This window comes from Megalopta genalis, chromosome 6 (genome assembly GCF_051020955.1).
Source record: "Megalopta genalis isolate 19385.01 chromosome 6, iyMegGena1_principal, whole genome shotgun sequence".
NCBI classification, from domain to species: domain Eukaryota; kingdom Metazoa; phylum Arthropoda; class Insecta; order Hymenoptera; family Halictidae; genus Megalopta; species Megalopta genalis.
Window position 1 is genome coordinate 2,493,465 of NC_135018.1, and position 22,933 is coordinate 2,516,397.

Sequence of the window (22,933 nt, forward strand, 5' to 3'; positions counted from 1 at the left end):
GATAATCGTTACGATGAGATAATATTATGTTCCTGTTCGTAGCCATAGTGGTCGCGGGGATGCTCGCTATAATTGTCATGATACTGATTCCCACGCTGCTGCAATCGGAACTTCAGATACGTTATTTGAATATCCTCGGTTTTTTGTATCCTGCGAGAAGCTATCAGACCGATTTGGTCGCGTGTCAACTTGTAATCGGAGCCACGACTGGTCTGTTATCGATAGCGTGCACGGAAGCATCGCTTAATGTCTATTTATGCTATGTCAGTGGATTACTGAGAATCGTCAGATAGTGTGTTCCAATTCATTATTTCATATCTTCGTAGTATTAACACGTTGAATGCCACGCCGGTTTTACAGAAATTGTCCGTGGCGCCACGATGAATTTTCTTTTATGTGATACATATATAATGTCGAAATATTATCTGCAATAGATAAGTCACAGTGAATAACCATGTTAGACATGTTAATTGCGACAGGGGTCACCGTTTGAATCGACGATTGTAATAATGCCAAATTTTAGATATTGACATTTGTTTTATCCCTTTTAGTGCCATGCGAAAAAGAGGTGACTATGCGAGAATAACTGGCCGAATTTCACAGTTTTACTAGGGTTTGGGAAAATGCTCGTAAAAACCAAACAAGAAACAATATTTACATGATTCGAAAAGCAGTAAATTAAGAACGAAATAGAGAACAAAACGATGACACTAGATTTTCTATATTCATTGAAAATTATATAAATAACAAAGGTATAAAAGATCATAAAGAAAGTAAAAGTCCAGTTCTCTCTTATGAAACGTATTTGCACATACAAAAAGTCGTCTTTCCATCATAATTTTATATAGATCATTTATTACAAAGTATATACTTTGCATTTCTGATATATTTTGTAACAAGATAAATGATATTACATAACAAACATAAAAAATAACTCGAAGGTACATGGTAAGCGCCGGACGGATTATCTCTTCCGAAATATGTAATTGTTATAGGTAATATAACATTGCTGAAACAAAATTATGTTGTCATAAATATATTTGTGATATAATTTTGCATAATACTTCATTATAATAACATAAATATTTATGTTTATATTTATATATTGTAAATGTGTAAAATTTTGTTATTATAAAGCGCTGTAAGGCGCGGGCCGATATATCGGCTCTGGCACGTCTCGCCAGTGCAGCAAGAGCCGATATATCGGTCTCCGGCACGAAAAGGGTTAAATTACATATATTTCTATCAATTTGGGCGCGCTGGTCGCAAGTGGCCCCCATGGCGTCACCGCCAAGTCAAGTGCCGGTCACCGGTGACCCCCATGGCATTCAACGTTACAAATACTTGTTCAAATTTCGAATGTAATTCGCAGATTATCAGACTTGTTAAGACTCAATTTCATGTGCATAAATTATAATGCATTATGTAACATGGAAATACTGCGGATCAGGAGAACAATTTCGGCTTTAGACTTAAAAATAGCTTCGAGTGCAAAGGGTTAATCATAGTCTGTCCGACGAGACGAGATATTCACGATACAGCGTGCTCGCATATCCGAGTTTCCTTTGATTTTAGCTTTTGTAAGAAGATTATTCTCATTTCAAAGAAATTAAAGAATATCGAAGATTATATTCGATTGGAAATGAATTCGTATCCAGATATTGAATCTGTATTTTCGTATGAATTAATTAATGACGATTTTTCAATGTTTATTTTTTGGTACGTATCGGGTAAAGTTCGAAAATTACTGGAATAATGAATAATACGGGTAACCTTGGAGTCTTTGGAGACTATTTGGACTATTGGGAGACTATATGGTTTATCGGGAGACTATTTGGAGTCTTTTTAGGGTTATTTTTGGGGGATTTTTTCGAGCGATAAGGACCAGATCGTATTCGAAAGCCGCGCGGTCTTTTAGAGATATTAATTACAATGCTCGACAATAGTTTAGCAACAATAATTCTTTTCAAGCTTACGTAACCGCGTGATATAAAAAAAAAAGAAACAATAAGACGTTTGCGAAACAAGCGATGAAACGAGTGGAATTATATTAATGAAAATTATTATATGTAATTTATACGAACTCAAACGGAACATATATTTTCATTGCTCTAGTTACCGAATACGAACTGCGGTCGACGAGGTGGCGAACTCATTGACAGCTACGTCGACCCAAATAGACATACGATCAGCCGTGGAAATTCACCAGCGTGCCATTGAGTTGGTATCTTCGTTCATCGATATATGTGTATTTTTGTATCGTTAATGTACTCAGTCTTCTTTTTACATTTTCTCTTTCCATTGTGCAAATACACTGAAACATCATGAATTTACGAAGGAAGTATCATATCACGTATTATGAACAGTATGATGGTGTCCTATTTAGTGGCGATCCTAACAGTCGTGATCTCGTTCGCTGCAAACTTATATTGCGTAAGCATTCTCGGAAGTACGCGCGTGAGATGAAGCTCCGCGCGAATCTCGCGTCCGCCATTTTTACGCTTCCGTCGATGGAAACTTAAACGTGTCTTGCTTTCCGATTCGAACAGACCTACCTGGCGATCTCGGACACGAAAAACGTGGACAATCTTCTCGTTAGTGTACTAATGCTCGTGACGCATCTGATCTTTATATTCTTGAATAACCACAGCGGACAACAATTGACGACCAGCAGCGTCGATCTGTTTCACGAAATGTAAGTCGATGGTTCTTTTTTTTTAACGAAACGAATTTCTACGTTCGAATGCGTTAACTAGTAATTACATTAAAAAAAAAAAAAATAAGACCAGAATTAACCCAAGAAAGATAACCATATGACAACGTACGTAAAAGATAACCATACGCTTCAGAGGCGCATGCTTTTCTAAGGCGTCAATTTTATACTAACAATGGATATTTATTTAAGTTAATCTAGTCATTTTAAAGGTTTGGCATTATTGTAAAAATAAAATACATTTATATTATATTTTTTTATATTTTAAGTAATTTTAAACTTAAATCACTAGACCTCTATGAAAAATTAACAAAAATCAACAGTCTTCGCAGGCGCCTCTGCGACGTAGGTTATCTTTCTCGGGTTAAAGAAGATTAAAAAAATAATGCGACGAGAATTAATGAAACGAAGCTATTCGATACGCTAGATACAGTTCGTTGTGGTACCGTGCGTCGACGAAGTCGCAGAAATTGGTGCTGTTCATACTGATGAAAAGCACGCTCGAAATGCAATTCAGCCTCGCCGGTCTGTTCGTTCCAAATTACCAAGGCTTTACGGCGGTAATTAATTGTTTCTATATGCTACGAGCAATGACGATTGTTACCGTATTCAAGAAATTTCTGTTTTCAGATGATGAGCACATCATTTTCGTACTTCACCGTTCTCTTGTCGATGTAATGATAAAATCCCGACCGATACAAAAATAAAATGGTGACTACAACGAAACGGCTGTCGAAGGCATCGAATGTCACCGAGCAGGCCGCGGATGTTTATGCTCGACGTGTATGCAAGATATGCGCGAGAACATGCAAAATATAGTAATTTCTTCCAGAAATGTCTGAATCGAAACACGCGGACGAATCACCCGTTTCCGGGCGTTAACGTAATTACGGGACACCCTGCATCGTTGCATAACGTTCTCGCACGTAAATATGCGAAACGTGCGCAACCCGCAAAATATGCAAAATAAAAAAAGAAATATACCGCAGGAATCGACTGATCGTGGCGTAAATTTCTGTCCCGGTCCCATTTGTCTATTCATTTTATAAAAAAGAAAAAAATACATTCGCAGCAGAAACATCCGCAGCCCAGCCGTGAGAATGAACACGCTGCTGTAACGCAACAAGCAACAATGAACTTATTAATCTCGAACGTTCTTTTATATATTCCAGGTGAAATGAAACGTAGAACGTGGCCTAGTAATTGTGGCAAGTAAAGGCATTAAGTATCACACGAAACTCCGAAACGGTATTTCCGGCGATGTTTTTTAAATTGTAGTAACTCTAGTCATGCATACGTTATAAATAAATATTCATTTATAGTTCAGTAGAAATTGTTTGTCATTGTTCGTTTCGGCAATTTTTACTATCCGTCCCAAAAGGCTGTGAACAACTATCTATTCTAAAATATGTTCGCGTGCATACAGGGCGTCCCAAAAGAAACCCGCAATAGGGTGACGGTAGGTTCCTGAGATCATCTGAAGCAACTTTGTCCTTTACAACAATTTTCTCCGAGGCGTCGTTAACGGGTTATCAACGAAGAACACTGACCAATGAGAGACGAGCTCGGCTGGCGCGAGGCGGCCGAGCCAATGGCGTACGCTCTAACAAGTTTCTTACTGCACTGATCGAAGTCGACTCGTTGTTGCACTGTTTCATATTTGAAAATCCGTGGGACGAGAACCGAATACAGATTGTACACAGAAATGAACAATTCGTGAGGGAGAGATACGATTATTCGAGCCTCGCGACTCATTTTTACAGATTAACAATTGAGCCGTTTATTTTGAAAGTGGCACAAGTCACTTTACCGTAATGATAAGTGGTGATTTTTTTAATGTTTATACGAAATTATTTATACCGAGAAAAATATCAGTATCCTGAGATAACAAATCCAAGTAAATCTTCTCGAAAGTTAGCATCCATATTTTTAAACGCGTTAAAACGCAAACCCTTAAATATATCGACGATGTCACTTTCAAAATAAACGGCTCAATTGTCAGATTGATTCTAACGATTGCCAACAAGTGTTAAATTGTCAAAAGCGTGTCGAAGGGCTGCGATGAACGTATCTCCTCTTCCCAAATCGTCTATTTTTTGTGCATAAGCCGAGAGGGAGAATTTACTGTAGAGTATAAAAAATGTCACGTAGATCGAAAACAAGAATTATTAGCACGTAATATATTATGTATTTTATTAGCGAGTAATATTTCGATGAAAGAGATCTTAAGGATTACAGAAATTATACATATACATATATATATATATATTATTATATATATATTATTATATTACGTGCTAATAATTCTTGTTTTCGATCTACGTGACATTTTTTATACTCTACAGTAAATTCTCCCTCTCGGCTTATGCACAAAAAATAGACGATTTGGGAAGAGGAGATACATTCATCGCAGCCCTTCGACACGCTTTTGACAATTTAACACTCCTTAACTTCTATATATATATATATATAGAAGGCTCGAATAATCGTATCTCCTCCTCCGAAATTGTCCATTTTTGTGAAATTGTCCAAATTGTCCATCTGTGCGCGAATTAGGCAGAATCAGCTGCGGCACGCGTGGCCTCGGCACTTCAGGAATTTTACGAACTATCAGGAGAGATAAGATAAATTAGAACTCATGGGAGTATCCTGTTCGCGTCGTGTCCGTATCGGTACTGGACACCGCTGCGCTAGAAGACGGCCGGTCGACATTACGCATTAATAGCAATCGATCCCGCTCGGAAATTCACTGTTACAGCAAATGAATTCTATTATATTTCTAGCAACCAAAAGGGCGAGAGTGGGATTGACGTAAATTAGAAACGGAAGCAGAGTAGACTGAATAATGTGTGAACACTGTGGTCTATAGGAGCCGTGCCGTACTCAGACAACACTACGTATTATTCGTAGATACATACATACGCGAACGTCGACACCATGATGGAAGGGTTCCGAAAGAATTACGCTGTGTATTACTCTGTGTTGTTCATCACTGGACTTTGGCCCTTCGATCAATCACTCAGATCGAAGATCCTGCGAACTGTTTTTTCGGTGGTCATTCTGTACTGTATAGGGATTCAGGTGGAGAAGATTCTATACAGGGTGTTCCACAATTACTTTAACAGCCGAAAATGGAGGGTGTTAGGGATTCCCCATCTGGGCGCCACGGCGGGGGCCAGGCACATAGGTCCTTATTGGCTAGGGGGTGGGCCTGTCACCCCAGTGGCGGAAACGTTAGTTTTCGACCATGGTAAAACTCATGGGCCCCGTCGACCGTTTTATGGTGGTCCTCCGTAAAGGACTTATCCTTGATTTACGACCAGGCCGTTAGCGGAGTTGGGACTTGGACCACTCGGCGTAATTGCTTCCAGATGGAGTAGATTTCCAAATTTTCCCTTGAGGAGGAAACTCATCTGGAGGCGTTCGCAGTACCCTTTCCAAAGGTCCCAACCATCTTCATTTTAACCAATTAGCGCTCGGTTTTGAGCCTGCCATGATTGGGCAGTTTTTCCTCGCCGCCCACCCTTAAGTAAAGGTAGGGATAACCGAGGTGACCTAGTGGATGTCACACGGTTATTCGACAGTCCTGATCCGTCCTGAGCCGTCAGTGGATACAGAGGTCTCCCGGGAAGCTAATTGTTGAAGCACCCGGTTAGCAAAAATAGAGTTTTAGTCGGCACACTAACGTGCAAATTACAACAGAGCTCGAACTATCGCAAAATCAACCACGAGCACTAACAGACGGGTAGTTCATTTGAAGTAACTTCTTCCTTTGCGAAAATGCAATCCGCGCGCTTTGTTTACGAGTTATTAACGAAAAACACTGACCAATGAGAGGTGAATGCGCGAATTACAACGATTCGAGTGAAACGTGCTTCGACCGTGTAGCGTGATAGAAGATCGGGGGGGGGGGGGGGGCTCCGTGTTGCGTTCGAATCAATGAAAAAGTGACGGTGCGCGAACTTCCGAATTTTATTTTACTACATTACAGTGATAATTTGAAGAAAAACGCTATTTATCCTTATTTCAGAATGCCCGAAGAATATTTACTAATTTTTCGAATCCGAAATAATAAGTAATTTAACCGTGACGACCGTTTTAATTTTCTAGTGTGCACGACATCTCGTGTGTACCGTATGAAATTTTTAAGCTGGGTGTACAGTGAAGATTAATACATAACTCGTTAACGGTGCCTCGGAGAATGTTTTTGTGAAGGAAGAAGTTGCTTCAAATGACCCGAGGAACTCGCCACTTTCGGATTGCGAGACATTTTTGGGACACCCTGTTATATATACGTATATGTATGTGGTGGTTCGTAGAGTAAAAATTCAAATTCTTCGAATAATTTCGTAGTTCTCGATGCGCCGTGTCGATTTCTTGGTTTATCGTTTCCGCGACATTTTTTTGTGCTACCTTATTTATTATATATATTATTTATTATATATATATATTAAAATATTTGCCAATAGAGACTAATCACCGAAGTTTTCTTCGACGCTGATTTGCCCCTTTCGCAAATACTCTCGCACCGAACAATATCATTTGAAATGATCGATTTGCCGTTCGCGCGAGAACTCTCGACTTTCCGCTCTATTTGGCCGGAAGCGGACAGTCAGAATCTAGGCTGTCGGAACATAAAACGAATCGTTTTTTTCAGATCTCAACACTGAGACTGGTGGACATGTCTGTCTACAATATAGTTATGGTGTTGTCGTACGGATGTCCGATGTTATTATATTTTTTACGATACATGGGCTTCGTCGTGAATTTTCCAATAGTAAGTTCAAAAAGAAACCAAAGAACCGTCATTACGATTTCGGCGACATCGGATGGAGGAACGATCAAGTAATTAACATATTCGTCAACGGATGCTTTTCGTTCTGGCTTCAGATAAAGTGTGTGTTCGAAAATATCGAAAATGACTTGGCCACACTGAAAAATCCAACGGAGATAGAATTGTTCTCGAGACAAACTCTAGACGCCAGACGTGTGATCTCTGTGTTAATAGGTAAAGATGTTCGGCGGACAGATCGCTAGAAAATAACGATTCGATGCATCAACATTCTACCACATTCTTCGGATGCGTTAACATTCTGCTTCATTCTTCGATTCATCGACGAACGAACTTTCTCCGAGTTGCATCTCTCTGCTGCTAACAATCCGCCCCCTCGCCCACCCCCGTTAGACTTCTACGAGCATAAGATTTCAAAGATTTTCCCTCCTTTTTTCTTCATTTTTCTCTCTTTCTTTTTTTACTCGAAGCATCAAACAATCGTCTCACATTCTCACGCGAAAGAACGAAACAACATTCGCGACGAACCGATACAACATTTTCGTTTAAGATTTTCAAGCAGTATCCGAAACGATGCACAGAGTTCCTCGCGTCCTTTACGTTCAAGTCTCATTGCATTAACTAGTTAATGACTAGAATAACCTTAACCAAATTAACCAAATGACCAAAATTTATTTCGCTAACTTGTAATCGTTATTGATGAAAAAAATAATAATTCTTTTAGTCACTGATGCTTTCGATAACTACTATTTAATGTTATTAAACATTTTCTGGATAATAGTCAACTCATCGTCAGCTATACTAATTCTAACATCGCTGATAATTGACACATTTAATGAATTCAAGACAACGCAGGCTGGTCCATGCGATTGTGTTTCCAGTTACAACTCCGTTATGAACGCATTTACGAAAAAATGCTGAAGAAAAAAGACGAAATCGCTCGAGCAGCACCGCATCTCTAGAACCTTAGACTCCTTTTCAAGCGCATCGGTGCACGTGCAATTAACGATTGCACCATTTCTGGAAGCATGTCTCAAATGGAAATGCATACTTTTAATAATGCACAGATAGATCACTGTGTTAATTATACGTAAGAAGTTATTAGAGTATCATGGCAAACTACAGTAATGTCTCTCTAATTGACGCTCAGGTTGTCCAAAAAAAAAATGGACAATTTAGGGAGAGGAGATATGATTATTCGAGCCTTGCGGTTCGTTTTTATAGTTACGAATTGTCAACGACTATAAAAACGAGCTATATGCAGGGTGTCCCAGGTTTTAATGTTCAAACTTTGTCAGTATATTCTATGGCACAAAGTAAGAAACAAATGTTATGTAAACATAGAGCTTTATATTATTGCTATTGAACGGTTGCTATTATTAGATTGCTAATTGCTATTAAATAGAGCTTTATATTATGATAGCCAATTGCTATTAAATAGGGCTTTATATAATGTAAACATATATAGCTTTATATTATTGTTATTAAACATATAGAGCTTTATTAAGAAGTTATAACAAAAATTCAGAATAGGAATAGTAATCAACTAAAAAAATAAAATAAAAAATAAAATAAAATCTTCGATCCATGTCAATCATGTATTGCCAACAACGGTTATTAATACGTTTCGAAATGTATTAATAAACACAGCTTACATAAACACACGGCATGTGCTGATCCATTCAAGCCGATGCTCGCAGTAACAGCAAGTCGATTACTATTCCTATTCTGAATTTTCGTTATAACTTCTTAATAAAGCTCTGTATGACCTATGTTAACATAACATTATTTTCTTTGTGCCATAGAATACACTGACGAAGTTTGAACATTAAAACCTGGGACACCCTGTATATAATGGCAGTTTGCACGTCGAACACCAATACCGTGATTCTTTTCTAATTTTATTTTCATAACAATGTAAACAACTTCGTGCAGGATATTGGCCTCGAAATATTCTGAACATCTTGAAATTTGAGAATATGTTTTTGCTTTCCTTAAAATTACAATTTAGATAGCCAATGGTCGCTGCTTCTTACGCACGACGAGTATACTCGTCGTGTTGCAAAATATTGCCGTTTCTCCATGACGAGTATATACTCGTCGAACACAGCTAACTGGTTGAAAACGAATCGTTCTGCACAGTGACCGTTCGAAAATAACAAACCTTCTTGATTGATTCTAGCCTTGATGTGTGCCGGGATAACCATGATAGTTGTCACGTTACTTATCCCTACGATACTGGAATCGAAGCTGCAGATCTATTTCTTAAATTTCTTCGGATTCATGTACAAAGAGAGAAGCCAGGAAACAAATTACGTTTGCGTGCAAATTGTATTCGTCTCCACGATCGGTCTGTTGTCGTTAGCGTGCACAGAAGCGTCGCTCGCTGTCTTTTCTTGCTACTTGTGCGGATTATTCGAGATCGCCAGGTATATTGTTATCGTTTCTGCAAACGTTCTGTTAAAACTGTCTGAAGTAACCGTTACGATCTTCCGACCGTCGCTTTCTCGTGTTTCGCGTAAACTCGCGCGCGTGTTTTCTGAATCGAGGAAGGGGATACGAGATTTTGTTCGTAATAAAAGTAGTATAACAAAACGAAGTGAGAACGAAGAGATTTAGATAATCGGTAACCTCGAGTTTGTAAGTTAAGGCATTTCAAACGCGAAGGTACGGAGCTTCGACACGGTTGATCAGTTAATTATGCGAGTACAGTAATGTCTCCCTAATCGACGCTCAGATTGTCCACAAAGATGGACAATTTGGGAAGAGGTGATACGATTATTCGAGCCTTGTGGCTTGTTCTTATAGTTATCGATAAGCAGTAATTATAAGAAACGAGCCACAAGGCTCGAATAATCGCGTCTCCTCTTCTCAAATTGACTATTTTAGTGCAGAATTTGGGCGACGATTAGGGAGACATTACTGTATTCTAACGAAGAATCTGATGGTTGGAAAAGTACAGTAAATTCTCCGTAATTGACGCTCAAATTGTGCACAATGGTGGACAATCTGGGAAGAGGAGACACGATTATTCGAGGCTCGCGGCTCTTTTTTTTATAGTTACCGATTGTCAACAATTATAAAAACGAGCCGCATGGCTCGAACAATCGCATCTCCTCTTCTTAAACTGTCCATTTTTCTGCATAATCTAAGCCTCGTAATATTATATATGAAAACCGGTTAGGAACGCGTTTTTGTTATGGCGAGCATTTTTTAACTTGACGAATAATATATTTTCGTTCATCTAGTTACCGGATACGAATAGCCGTCAACGAGATGGCGAAATCAGCGTCAGTTACTCAATCGACGAATTTAATAGACATACGGTCAGCTGTGGAGACGCACCAGCGAGCTATTGAGTTGGTATCTTCATTCAGTTATTAGAGCAACATTAACGATGTAGACCAAAAGTCATAAATATCAGGACACTTCGTACACAAATATTGGACATTTTCCAGTAAATGTCTCTATGAATTAGTATCTTCTATGAACCCATTATTCTGTTCGACGAACTTACACAGTTATTCTATTATATATATAGTATAATAAATAATATTATATATATGTATATATAATATATATATAATATATAATATATAATAATAATATATAATATATACATAATAATATAATAAATTATATTATATATATATATATATATATATATATATATATATATATATATAATATAATATATGAAAATATATTATATGAAATCTATTCTTATTTATTGTTATATTAATTTATCGATGGATTCGTTATTAGATCAAATTCGTAGAGAGTTACGTTCATAGAAATTTTGTTCGACAACAACACGATATATGTATAACTATAACTCGGTATAAGTAACACTTTTTATATACAGGGTGAGCCACACAAATTAGTCTCCACGATTTTTCTCAGCCCCTTCCGACGGTCTGACAACAAAATTATCGAAGTTAATTAGCATATAATAACCTTGACAAGAAAGTGCAACTGAATTTAAAAACAGATTGACTTTCGTCGAAGAAACAGGGTCGCCGTTATATTTTCAAGCGTAAATTAGGTGATTTTATTTTCATAATGTTGCGGGCGACGTCGAGACGGATTCAACGACCTGCTAAACGATGACCTTCGGATTGTAATTAACTTCGATACGAAACGTTTTTTTTTTGCCAGATCAGAGACTGAAAAATCGCGGAGAACTAATTTGCGACTCGCCCTGTGTAAGATAAATGTTAATTATTACCGAGGCTAATTATCACTGAACCGTGTTGTCGTCGATCAAAATTTCTGTGAATTCGCTAGATGTCTGGATCATTATGAACAGGGGCACACATGTCATACTAGACATTCGTTATGCTACTATTGTTTTTCAACGTGTTTTACTCGTCTTACATTATTGCGACCACGAACGAAACTTTATGAACACGCAAACGAAGTCTCTCCGCATCTCTTACGAACAACATGATGTTGTCTTATTTAGTGGCGATCGTAACCGTTGTCATCTCGTTCGCTGCGAACTTATATCGCGTAAGCAGCACCGATGCATTTTTATCCTTGTCTCGATGGAAATACGTATATCAAGACTGCTTTCAATGTGCCGCAGCTTTTCTTGGCGATCACGGAGTTGCACGAAATTGAGAACACGATCATCAGCGCAAAATTCGTTCTGGTACACGTGATCATCATGTTCTTAAATAACTATAGCGGCCAAAAGTTAATAAGCACCAGTACGAAACTTTTCCACGATACGTAAGTTCATTTGTTTTCTGTAAAACTACAGGAAATTCTCTGCAATTGTCCCTCGGTTTCTACAGAAAAATGGGACGATCTCGGAAGAGGACGATCAGCGATTAAAAAATCATATCTCCTTTTACCGAATTGTCCATTTCTGTTCACAAGGCTAAGGGACAATCGGAGAGAATTCGATGTACAGTAATTGGTCCCTGATTCGCGCACAGTTCCAGCACACAAAATTGGACAGTTTGGGATGAGGTGTCACGATTGTTCGAGCCTTGCGTCTCGTTTTTATAGTTGTCGACAATCGGGGAACCGTTAAAGGCTCGAACAACCGTATCTCCTGTTCCAAAATTATCCATCTTTGTAATTGCCGATTTGTTCAATGAAATAAAAATTTTTTTTTTACTTGGAACGAAGTTTAATCTGTAATGTATTCTCCATTTTGTTCGATGACCTTTCGCCATCTCTCTGACAACTTGAAAATTCCACGCTCGTAGAAAGTCTGAACCTTTTCGGGCAAAAACTGAGTTAAGTGAGATTTTACAGCGTCATCGTCATTAAAAGTTTTACCACGAAGGGAGTTGTCCAGGAATCGAAATAAGTGGTAATCCGATGGCGCGAGATCAGGGTTATACGGTGGGTGTAACATCAATTCCCAACCAATATCCATCAATTTTTGCCGAGTGGACAAAGACGTGTGCGGCCTAGCATTGTCCTGCTGGAAAATGACACCTTTACGATCGACCAATTCTGGTCGCTTTTCCTTGACCGCTCCATTCAATTTGTCCAGTTACTAACATTCACGGATAATAAAAAATAACATAATAATGATAATAATAATAATTTTATAATATAACATTTACGGGTATCATAAAAATGGGAGTGAGAGACATCTATAACTGAAATCGGCAATTACTTAGTTGCCAACCCAATAGTTTCAACTCTCAACGTAGAAATAGCTTAGACACAATTTACACTTTTGCATTATTCAATGTGACCAGATATGATTTGTACTGGTATTGCATACCACCGAAGTCGCAGAAAATGTTACTGTTCGTATTGATGAGAAGTGCAAACGGAGCGCAATTTAACCTCGCCGGTCTATTCATTCCGTGTTACCAAGGCTTTACAACGGTAATCAATTACATCGACATTCCGCCAACAACTGTTTTCATTCTAAAATTTAACATATTTCTGTTCTAGATGATCAGCTCGTCCTTTTCTTACTTTACCGTTCTCATGTCGATCTAGTAATTAAATCGAAGAAATTGAACGTTGCAGCTGCGGTTACGACGAAACGGAAGTTTAAAGAATCGTATATTACAAATTTCCTGTTACAGTCTCGAAAATACCATCCCAATGAAATCTGTTGTATTTTCGTTTATTGTTTCGTACAAGTGTACGGTTGTAACATCCTATTAAAGTATAATATTTCTCGTTATTTCTCATTTTTGTTACATTTACCGCATTGCCATCTTAAAATGTGTATAATACGTATTTATGTATATGCGTCCATGTACACTAATTTCTCCCTAATTCGCGCTCAGATTGCGCACGAGAATGGAAATAATCGTACTACGTTTTATAGTTGTTGACAATCGGTAACTACAAAAATGAGTCGCAAGGGTTAGATAATTGTATCTCCTCTTCCGAAATTGTTCAGTCTCGTTTACAAGATTGTAACGTAAATTTCTTGTTATTCCTAGTAATTGCAAAGTTAAAGAAAAGCTTTCTAGCCATCGTCTAGCCCCTTCGTCATCTAGAAAAAGATTCAAGTCGATTCAAGTCCAGTTTACAAAAGGTTATCGCGTTTTAAAAAGTGCACGAACTCTTTTGTGGGCCACTGTACGCATTTCTATGTATACTCCACGAGAAACCCGGCGGTGGCTGGCAGCCTTTCAATCACTATCTTTATAACTCTGAACTACTTGACAAACCTCACGATACGTGGTCACACATCCTCGAATCACTCTTGTTCTTCCCAGCGTTGTTCAACGATCGTCGGTAACCGATCACTTCCATCTCCAACCATCCACATGTGACGAGCAATAGGTGAAGTCGTTTACCAGGGTGCGACTCTGTCCAAATTTTTACGACGTTTGCTTGGTCGTTGACACTGGCCGCAATCTCATTGCACGTGCACGGCGAAACAGGCGCAGCACCTAGGATTGGTACAAAAAATTGTCTTCGCGTGATTATAAAGAATGACGGACGTCGCTCCTTAAGTAAAAGAAAGAATGGTAAACGAAATTCCATTGATTTAGGTACCGCCTAATTAAGCCAGAAAATAGCCGCATCGTCATTTGTACATACGCAGCGACTACGTTCTTTTATCGTAACCCCGTACACGGACCACTTCGAAGCCAATTCCGAGCCACGAATGTTAATATTTTTATCACATTTTTTCATTTCGCTCGTGCTGGAATCAGTCATAATGATTCAAGAATTTATTAGAAAAGCTGGAAAGTGGCTGGGAACAGACACGTGTTCGCGGCCTATATAACTGATTATAATTGCAGAGAAAAAATGAATGCAGGAGGTGACACAGTACATTATTCATGCTTTCCATTATGATGTTTTATTATTTTTTCATCTACCTGAAATGTGTCAACCGTATCTCAGACGATTTCAAACGGAGATATTGAATTGGCTCCTGCAAACTATAGAATCGGCAGGATTAAGTAACGGAAAGCATGAATAAAGCATAGCGTCGTGGTGTAGTTGGACGATGCGTTAGATATTTCGTTCATACACATTTTGCATATTCTTCAACATGGACGTGTTCCAGAAGATGTATAGTACTTATTACAATGTGATGTGCTTCACCGGGCTGTGGCCATATGACCACTCTCTAATAACGAAAGGTCAGAGAGTCGTTTTCTGTCTGCTTACTCTCTTCTGCATTGTGAGTCAGGTGAGGAAGACACGAGTCCCACCGGAATATTTTTTAAACCGAGAAGAGAGACGATCCACAGTGATAAAATGGAAAGTGACTACGTGACGTATCTGAACTTTTTATAATTCTCGTCGAATCTACTTTATATTATTATTAGTATGTATACGAATGATAGTAACTTTCGACTATTCCACTGATTTAGATCTGAAATTAATCCAGTTAGATTTTCATGGAAATTTCGAATATTAAATCGGTGATTCAACGATGAATATTACACGAAATATTACATGAATATTACAGCAATTGCAATTTATCGTTTTATATGCTCTATTGCGATACGTTTATTGAATTTATTCTCTCTCAACAGGTTGATACATTTATTATTAATCTTCACATTTTATAACTGAATTTTGTTAACGTATTGCTGACAGCTTCCCGATTAAAACGAGACCAAACATGCTATAGTTCGGACAAATATTTGTGATTACGTAAAATAAAATCAATTACGATATCATTTCGATTGCATTTATTTATTTCATGCTTATTACGTAATTCATTTTATTCCATTATCGCTGAGAATATATTAGAAAAATGCATATATATATAAGCCTTATTATTAGAGATATTAGTAATTACATATATATCAAATAATAACGCTTCACACTGGGAATTAATGATACTGGTAATAAATTGCAATAACACCAAATATTCTTAAAAATAATGCTCGTTAAGCCCAATTTCTGTGTCCATCGAACTTGGGCTGGTTTTCTCACCAATTCCGTCGAATAACATAATTTCGCCGATATTTTCTTTTCGAATCGCTTTCTTCGTTAGAGTTACAATTCGTATAATGAAATATGATCTAAAGCATGTCGTGTTTGGTCTCATTTTACTTAGAAGACTCTGACCAATGTATTTAAAAAAAAGAAACAACCGCGGGAAACTGTCGTAGCATGCACAGATCCTCTCGTTAATACACAGTTGCAACAAATATTGTCTACGGCATTACAGTATTTGCAACTAATTCGTGCATCAACGTTTTCATGATCGATTTCATTTATTGATTTAGGTGATTTGATTTAGGGGTGAAAGTATCTAATATTGAAGGTAAAGAATTTTGAAAATCGCTTCTGCTGAAAATTGTTGCGAAACGATTTCGTTCGATGGTGTCCTAGAAACAAAAAAAATGAAAGATTTGAAATCTCTCGCAAAGATTTGAAACTGTTTAAAAAACGTGTATAACATTTGCAGGTGTCGACGCTAAAATTAGTAGAGACCTCGCTGTACAATTCGCTGCAGGTGTTATCGTTCACTTTTCCGTTGTTATTGTTTCTTTTCCGATACGTTGGATTCATTACCAGTTTTCCAATAGTAAGTTGAACAGACACGCACGGCGTGCCTGGCATACATCTATCTGGCATACGTATATGGGACGACAGGACAGATATTAATCGACGTTTTTCACGTGGTTCCAGGTGAAATTCGTGTTTGACAGTGTTGAATATGATTACGTTGCGACGAAGGATCCTATCGAAGCGGACTTGTTTACGAAACAGATAGAAGAAGCGAGACAGGTGGTCACGGCATTAGTAGGTAAAGATGTTCCAACGCGTGCTCTCTGATTACTCGAAATATTCATTATTGAATATATATTTGATAAATATATTCATTCAAAATCATTTTTCTACAATTGTATGCACGATTGCGTGTATTTTACGAAATCGCTCAGAGAAATAATACGTACATAGACAAATCTGACATATTCTCTCTTAATTTGAACCTAATTCGATAGAAACGATCGTACCGCGAGTCCTAGGAAAACGGAAACGACGGATACCGTCGAATTAAATTCGCAGTCAACGGAGAAAGGTTCGAAATGTTGAAAATGTATCGTCCGACCACAGTCTCCCCTAATACGTCACCCGACTAGAAGCAACTTGTTAGCCGAACTATTAGAATTATAGAATCATAATTCTTCCGATTAACCTTTACAAACATTGCGAGAAGCGCCACACAAATCGACCGTATCTTTTGCTTTATGCATTTCGTTGGAACATTTCAGAACAGAAGTTTGGAACGTTTGGAACAGAAAGAAGTGCGCCTGCATTACAGTAATTTTTAATAGTCCTTTTACATGGGAACACGCCTATCGGACACACGTGTCCCATCTTTTTTTTAATCTTTTTTTGAACAGGATCTACCGGTTGAAGCAGGACACTCAAATGGATTCCTTTCGCTATTCTATTATTGAAAAACGCGTGTAGAACTAATTAAATTATTCCGTCGATATCGTTAATTCGCTTTGTTGGTTTCTCGTGTAATTTCTACACACGTTTGTGCGTAGTAAAGTAATGTCTCTCCAATTGACGCTTAGATTGTCCACAAAAATGGACAATTTAGAAAGAGAAGATACGATTATTCGAGCTTTGTAGCTCGTTTTTTATGGTTCTCCTCTTCCCAGATTGTCCATCTATCAGCACAATTTGAGCGTCAGTAAGGGAGACATTACTGCAGTCCCCATCCCCTCGTTAAAAAATTCTAACGCTACCTTCGTCACAGTGTGTCAATGTTGTGAAATCATTCTGTACACGAACTACAATAAATTCTCCCTAATTGTCTCTTAGATTGTACATGAAAAAATGGAGCATTTTGGAAGAGCAGATACGATTATTCGAGAGCCTTGGGTGCCCGTTTTTATAGTTGTTGACAATCGGTAGCTACAAAAAAAAACGAGCCGCAACGATCGAATAATCGCATCACCTCCACCGTGATTGTCCAGTTTCGTTTACAAGCTGAAGGACAATCGGGGAGAATTTCTAGTATTCTGAAATAACGTTGTACCCGCTTGAAGTCCTAGCAGTTGCAGAAATATTCAGCTTGTGTGTCCTGCTACTAGTTCCTACACTATTGCAATCAAATCTTCAGATCCATTATTTACATTTCTTTGGGTTTCTCTATCCTGAGAGAAGCACGCAGACTGACTGGGCTTCGGTGCAAGTGATTATTGTAACCTCGCTTGGACTACTTGCGATAGCATGTACGGAATCATCGCTCGCCGTCTTTGTCGCTTACTTGTGCGGATTACTGGAGATCGCCAGGTTTGTTTCAATTCGATTGTTTCATACGTTCGCACACTGATTCCGATCGTTTCGATCGTACAAGCTTGCGACACCCTGCAGCCTGTTTCTAAAAGCCGCGCGTGTCTAATCATCTTCGTATCCCATTGCCGGCAATGCACTGCCCGATGCTTAGCTTATTCGTTGCCATACTAATACGTATATTTTAGTCGAATCCTTATCCGCGTGTGTCGCCTTAGCAATACGCTCGTGAATAAATTGATTCGCCTCTGCAGGACGAATTGCGACCCCAGTAGCATAATCAATCATCGGGGCATAAAACTGCGATGCGATACGAAATCGAATACTGCTTTTATAGAACGCCGTTATCGTCGAAATTAAAGAAACCTTCTTGCAATTGGTAAATATTCTGGGCGTGGACGGCGATACTACAATTATGCAGAAAACAACTGTTTCCGCGGAAAAGAATGTATATGCTCTGTGTTCGCGCGGACACCGAATATCATTGGTTTCTTAATCGTTTGCTTGGAACATTCCCGCTATCGAGGAAGCATGCAGTTAGTTTTCAGCACAAGTTGTCCATGGACATAGAGGATTATGGCAAAGAAATCATACGCCTCTGTGGAAATATTAATAATGCTATTTATAAGTAATAGGAGAACAGTCAAAATTTCCGAATCGCACAAGCATTTTAATGTTCACTAGTGAGAAACTTACTTACGAATAGCAGTTAAATAATTGGATGCATATCAGTGAAAAAATGCCGATATTAATGGTACGCATATATACTTTCATTGCTCCAGTTACCGATTACGAACGGTTGTCGACGAGATGGCGAATTCAGCGACAGTTCCGTCGAATGTAATAGACGTAGGACCAGCTATGGAGTTACACCAGCGCGCTGTCGAGTTGGTACCTTTACTCAGATATTACAGCAACGTTGTCGCTGCATATTTTACTGTACACTTATTCTGTCTTCTTTCACGTCCTTAACATTCCATCGGGAATTGAATTCTCGAAGAAAGACTCTCGATAAGCCTTGCCAGGGATATGAATATGTCTTATTTAGTGGCGATCATAACAGTTGTCGTCTCGTTTGCTGTTAATTTATATCGCGTAATTATTATTTTGACGTTTATAAGAGAACGTAGATAGAATAGATCGTAGTTACGATATTATTATATCATTATTCATGAAAACTAGTAATGGAGCTTTTTTGATTCTAATAGGTGTATCTGGCGGTTGGTGATATCAGTGACCTAGAGAACATTTTCGTTTCTGTACAGATGGTCGTGGTACATTTATTGATTGTATTCGTAAATAATCATAGCGGCCAGAAACTGATTAATACTAGCGTTGAACTGTTCCATGATGTGTAAGTTCACTTTCTTAAATTATTGTGTGTTTTCTATCGACGATATTTACGAAAATAGAACCGATTTAATAATAATAATAATAATAATAATAATAATAATAATAATAATAATAATAATAATAATAGTAAAAGCGACTCACACTTTCGATTAAGTTGCATTAAGAGACACGCGTTCATTAATAATTTACGACATTATTCAATACAATAGATATAATTCATCGTGGTACCGCGTACCATTGAAGTCGCAAAAGTTATTACTCTTCATATTGATGAGGAGTTCGGTGGAGCTGCAATTTAGTCTTGCTGGTTTATTCGTTCCGTGTTACGAAGGCTTTTCAATGGTAATTCAACTGTTCGCTTTCTTTTTTTTTTTTTGATCATATATAAACTCTGATCTCTTTATTCCCAGATTCAAATGGTTCTCTGTTCCAGATGGTGAGCTCGTCTTTTTCGTATTTCACCATGATCACTTCAGTTTAGTGGCAAACTTGAAAACTATTCGACGCGGCTAGAAGACGTAGTATGTATGATCTGTGTACAAAATCGAGCGCTATAGTTTATTTTCACGTGTTGCCGCACCGCATAACTGTCGAGCCTGTCGGTGTCAGGCCCGAGCAATGCGCAGCTAAGAATTTTTATGGGCGTAAATTTCGCTCCGTCTGTGGCATTGTGGAATTACGCTGAAAGTCCGACACGACGCAAGATATTACATTAATCGCTTGTTTCGGTCATCGGGTAGCTATCAGATGTCACGTGTCCAGCTGGACCGAAACGCAAAAGCGGAGTTTGGCTTGGCGATCTAAACCCTCGAGAGAAGGACGCGAAAGTATAATAGCGCGAACTATAACGTGGACTACAATAGCGCGAACGAGGGTTGATACGTAGGGGAGAACAGCGAATGTTTCAGTGGCTATAGTTATACTAGTATACTATAGTTGTACTAGGTCGAATTATCTAATTGTACGAAGATCTCTAATAAAGAAAATCAAATATATATTATATATCAAATAACATAAGTGATGAGACTACCGACAATTCCGTAAGGAGTTTGTTGATGTAGCAACTGCCTGGTTTATTGTACGTCGCACTCAGTGTTGTCCTCTGAAGTTTGCCGACGTCTCTGACTGCGCAGAAAAATGGACAATTTGGCAAGAGGAGAATACCATTATTCGAGCCATGCGTGTCTCGTTTTTATAGTTGTCGACAATCGGCGACTACGTAAAACGAGCCACGAAGTATGAATAATAGTATCTCCTCTTCTCGAATTGTCCATTTTTGTGCGCAGTCTGTGCGCGAATTAGAGAAGAGAAATTACTGTATTCGCAAAATATCCAAAACTCTCAATCCAGATTCGAGCCAACTTACAATCTTACTCGATCCCTTACTTTGATTAACACCAATCGCGTGTCACACACGTGGTAACATCAATTAGATATGCACTTGAGCCTCGGGTGGCGTGACACGAATCCATTCCGAGCAGGAGTTACAAATGTTTCATCGAAATTCTAGTCTTTCAGTAGCACAGTTCAAATTATCAAGCATCCGCGTTAAGCCCGACAAGAAGGTAAACGAGACAGGCTCGGTAATAAATGAACGACGATCGATAAATAATCGCGTAAATCGTAAAAAGCGTACGCCTTGCAAGGGTCGATCGAACAAATCACGGTTCTAATATTTTCAGTCGCGAGCTGCTTCTCGTAAGAGACATCCGGAGCCGGCTAAAATTCGTGGCGCAAACAAAGATAACGATAATAGTGCGTCGACGACGTTCGTTCTCGAGAAAAGTATCATCCGAGATCAATCTGGTGCGCGTATTTAACCGACGGCTGGCGTTACACGTTTCGCTATAAAACGGGACTACGACTGCCTTTTGTACAGATCACGATGTCACCGTTTACTATAAATATTCGCTAATCGATTAAACGTTCCAATTCGGATGAAATTTCGTTCGGGGCTGATTCCGGTGTACTTTAAGTTTAGATCCTATTGGCTCAGCTTATTAAAGTTTCGAGACATTATTCGAAACGTTGAACGTTTTCTCGTAGACAAAGTTGGATCGTACGAATTAAATCACTGTCGACTGCTCGTTGTGCATGCTGCACGTTCAATTCTTCAAATGCCGATACGATTCCCCGTTCATGGTTAATATTTCCACAGTAAACAATGTAAGGAAAAACAAACGCACTCGTAGTAATGATCTGAAATTAGATTCGTGATGCCAGTCATCGGTTGAGTGGACGCGTGCCAAATCTAATCCGAATTTAGTTACACAATTTCAACGCGACTCGAACAAATTCGCGAATCGACGCTCCGACAATTGAAACAACGCGACAGTTTACTTCGCAACTACGAAGGGATAGGTAGGGATATATATCGCGTGTAGGTGCATTACTGGAAGTTAATGAAGCAGGAAACAGTTGCGTGAGAGGCGATATGGATAATACCTCGATGCTAAATGTTTTCTTAAGCGGTAATCGATCCTGGTTGGAAGTCCACAATTTGCGTGAGATTACGTTCGTTCTCTTCGCGGCTGGGACAGTCGACGCAAATTAAGAATGAAAGCACATTGGCCTGAATAAAAGATGGTGCCGAGGTGTAGTCGGACGACGATTCGAATATCCCGCACATATAGACTTCGCTGTCGCTACCGGGATGGACGTGTTCCGACAAAAGTACAATGTTTATTATTCCGTGTTGTACATGACTGGTCTTTGGCCGCACAATCAATCTCTACTGTCAAAGTTTCAGAGAACGATGTTTCCTCTGCTTACTCTGTGCTGTATAGCGATCCAGGTGATGGAAAGTCAGGTCATAGTGAAATACCTCGTTAAACAGAATATTAGACTATTTTTAGCCTGATCGAAATAACTGTTTCATAGGAGTTGTGTAAGTGATTCGTGGTCGCAGGAATGGCAAAATGATCGTGCGATTATCAAGTTCGTATAGTTTTCAGTGAATGTTGTGTCACGATCCCCTCGATGAGACCGTGTATTAGTCAGATAAATCGGTCGTTTCCGTGTGGAAATTAAAAACGTAAACGAAAGATAAGAAAAGATAAAGAATAGGAAAGAATGAACGATGCGTAAGATCGGAAGTGAAAGAGAGCTAGCATTTGGAAAATACAGCGCGGTGCCTTGATTATGTTCATTAGGAACATAATCGAGTATAACGTTACTTAACGGCATCGGCTCAGATCGATTTCGCCTACAATCGAATATCAATTTATAGTACAAAATTGATCGATGTCTACGATAACAAGTTCATGTGAAACTATTAAGCGTCGCGCACGCTACATGCGTCCCTCCAATTGAGAAGGCTTTTTTAAGGCCTTTGCTGGCTCGCGTTAAATCAAATCCTT

At 38.7% G+C, this 22,933-nt stretch overlaps 2 protein-coding genes and 1 long non-coding RNA gene across 13 annotated transcripts in view; 2 read left to right on the top strand and 1 right to left on the bottom strand.

The window, feature by feature from the left end:
- LOC117223883 (alpha-Mannosidase class I a) overlaps positions 1-22,933 on the top strand; it is a 406,723-nt gene that overhangs the window by 169,149 nt on the left and 214,641 nt on the right. Inside the window, exons 5-12 of one of the 3 annotated variants that reach the window (XM_076522732.1) lie at positions 16,375-16,494; positions 16,599-16,716; positions 17,975-18,221; positions 19,004-19,108; positions 19,226-19,316; positions 19,430-19,575; positions 19,784-19,916; positions 20,008-20,571. The exons of 1 other annotated variant lie outside the window; for it this stretch is intronic. In XM_076522732.1, coding sequence (XP_076378847.1) covers positions 16,375-16,494; positions 16,599-16,716; positions 17,975-18,221; positions 19,004-19,108; positions 19,226-19,316; positions 19,430-19,575; positions 19,784-19,916; positions 20,008-20,055 — 1,008 coding nt within the window. In that variant the 3' untranslated portion in view covers positions 20,056-20,571. Of the gene's footprint in view, positions 1-16,374; positions 16,495-16,598; positions 16,717-17,974; positions 18,222-19,003; positions 19,113-19,225; positions 19,317-19,429; positions 19,576-19,783; positions 19,917-20,007; positions 20,572-22,933 lie in introns of those variants that run through there. One more of the 3 variants, XM_076522733.1, reaches the window with a different exon arrangement.
- Positions 1-22,933, bottom strand: part of LOC143259630 (uncharacterized) — a 93,819-nt gene that overhangs the window by 18,868 nt on the left and 52,018 nt on the right. For all 4 annotated transcript variants that reach the window (XR_013033645.1, XR_013033647.1, XR_013033646.1 and 1 more), the window contains one exon: positions 14,165-14,389. This is a non-coding gene — a long non-coding RNA (uncharacterized LOC143259630). The remainder of the gene's footprint in view (positions 1-14,164; positions 14,390-22,933) is intronic.
- Positions 5,128-13,668, top strand: LOC117225605 (putative odorant receptor 92a). 6 transcript variants are annotated; one of them, XM_076522781.1, is made up of 9 exons: positions 5,129-5,794; positions 7,371-7,490; positions 7,604-7,721; positions 9,688-9,934; positions 10,754-10,864; positions 11,927-12,017; positions 12,094-12,239; positions 13,229-13,361; positions 13,431-13,668. In XM_076522781.1, the coding sequence occupies exons 1-9, from the start codon at positions 5,651-5,653 to the stop codon at positions 13,476-13,478; spliced, it is 1,158 nt and encodes a 385-aa protein (XP_076378896.1). In that variant the 5' UTR covers positions 5,129-5,650; the 3' UTR covers positions 13,479-13,668. The 6 variants fall into 6 exon arrangements, 5 of the variants coding, with proteins under 5 accessions (XP_076378897.1, XP_076378898.1, XP_076378899.1 ...); XM_076522782.1 differs by having other exon boundaries at positions 5,128-5,764; positions 13,229-13,668; XM_076522780.1 differs by having other exon boundaries at positions 13,229-13,668.

What these genes read in the sequence shown, in the direction of transcription:
- LOC117225605 (XM_076522780.1), top strand. Translation starts at nt 5,651, where the DNA reads ATGATGGAAGGGTTCCGAAAGAATTACGCTGTGTATTACTCTGTGTTG. An exon ending in ACGCACCAGCGAGCTATTGA is followed by an intron (nt 10,865 to 11,926) that starts GTTGGTATCTTC and finishes ACGCAAACGAAG; the next exon opens with TCTCTCCGCATCTCTTACGA. An exon ending in ACGAAACTTTTCCACGATAC is followed by an intron (nt 12,240 to 13,228) that starts GTAAGTTCATTT and finishes CAATGTGACCAG; the next exon opens with ATATGATTTGTACTGGTATT.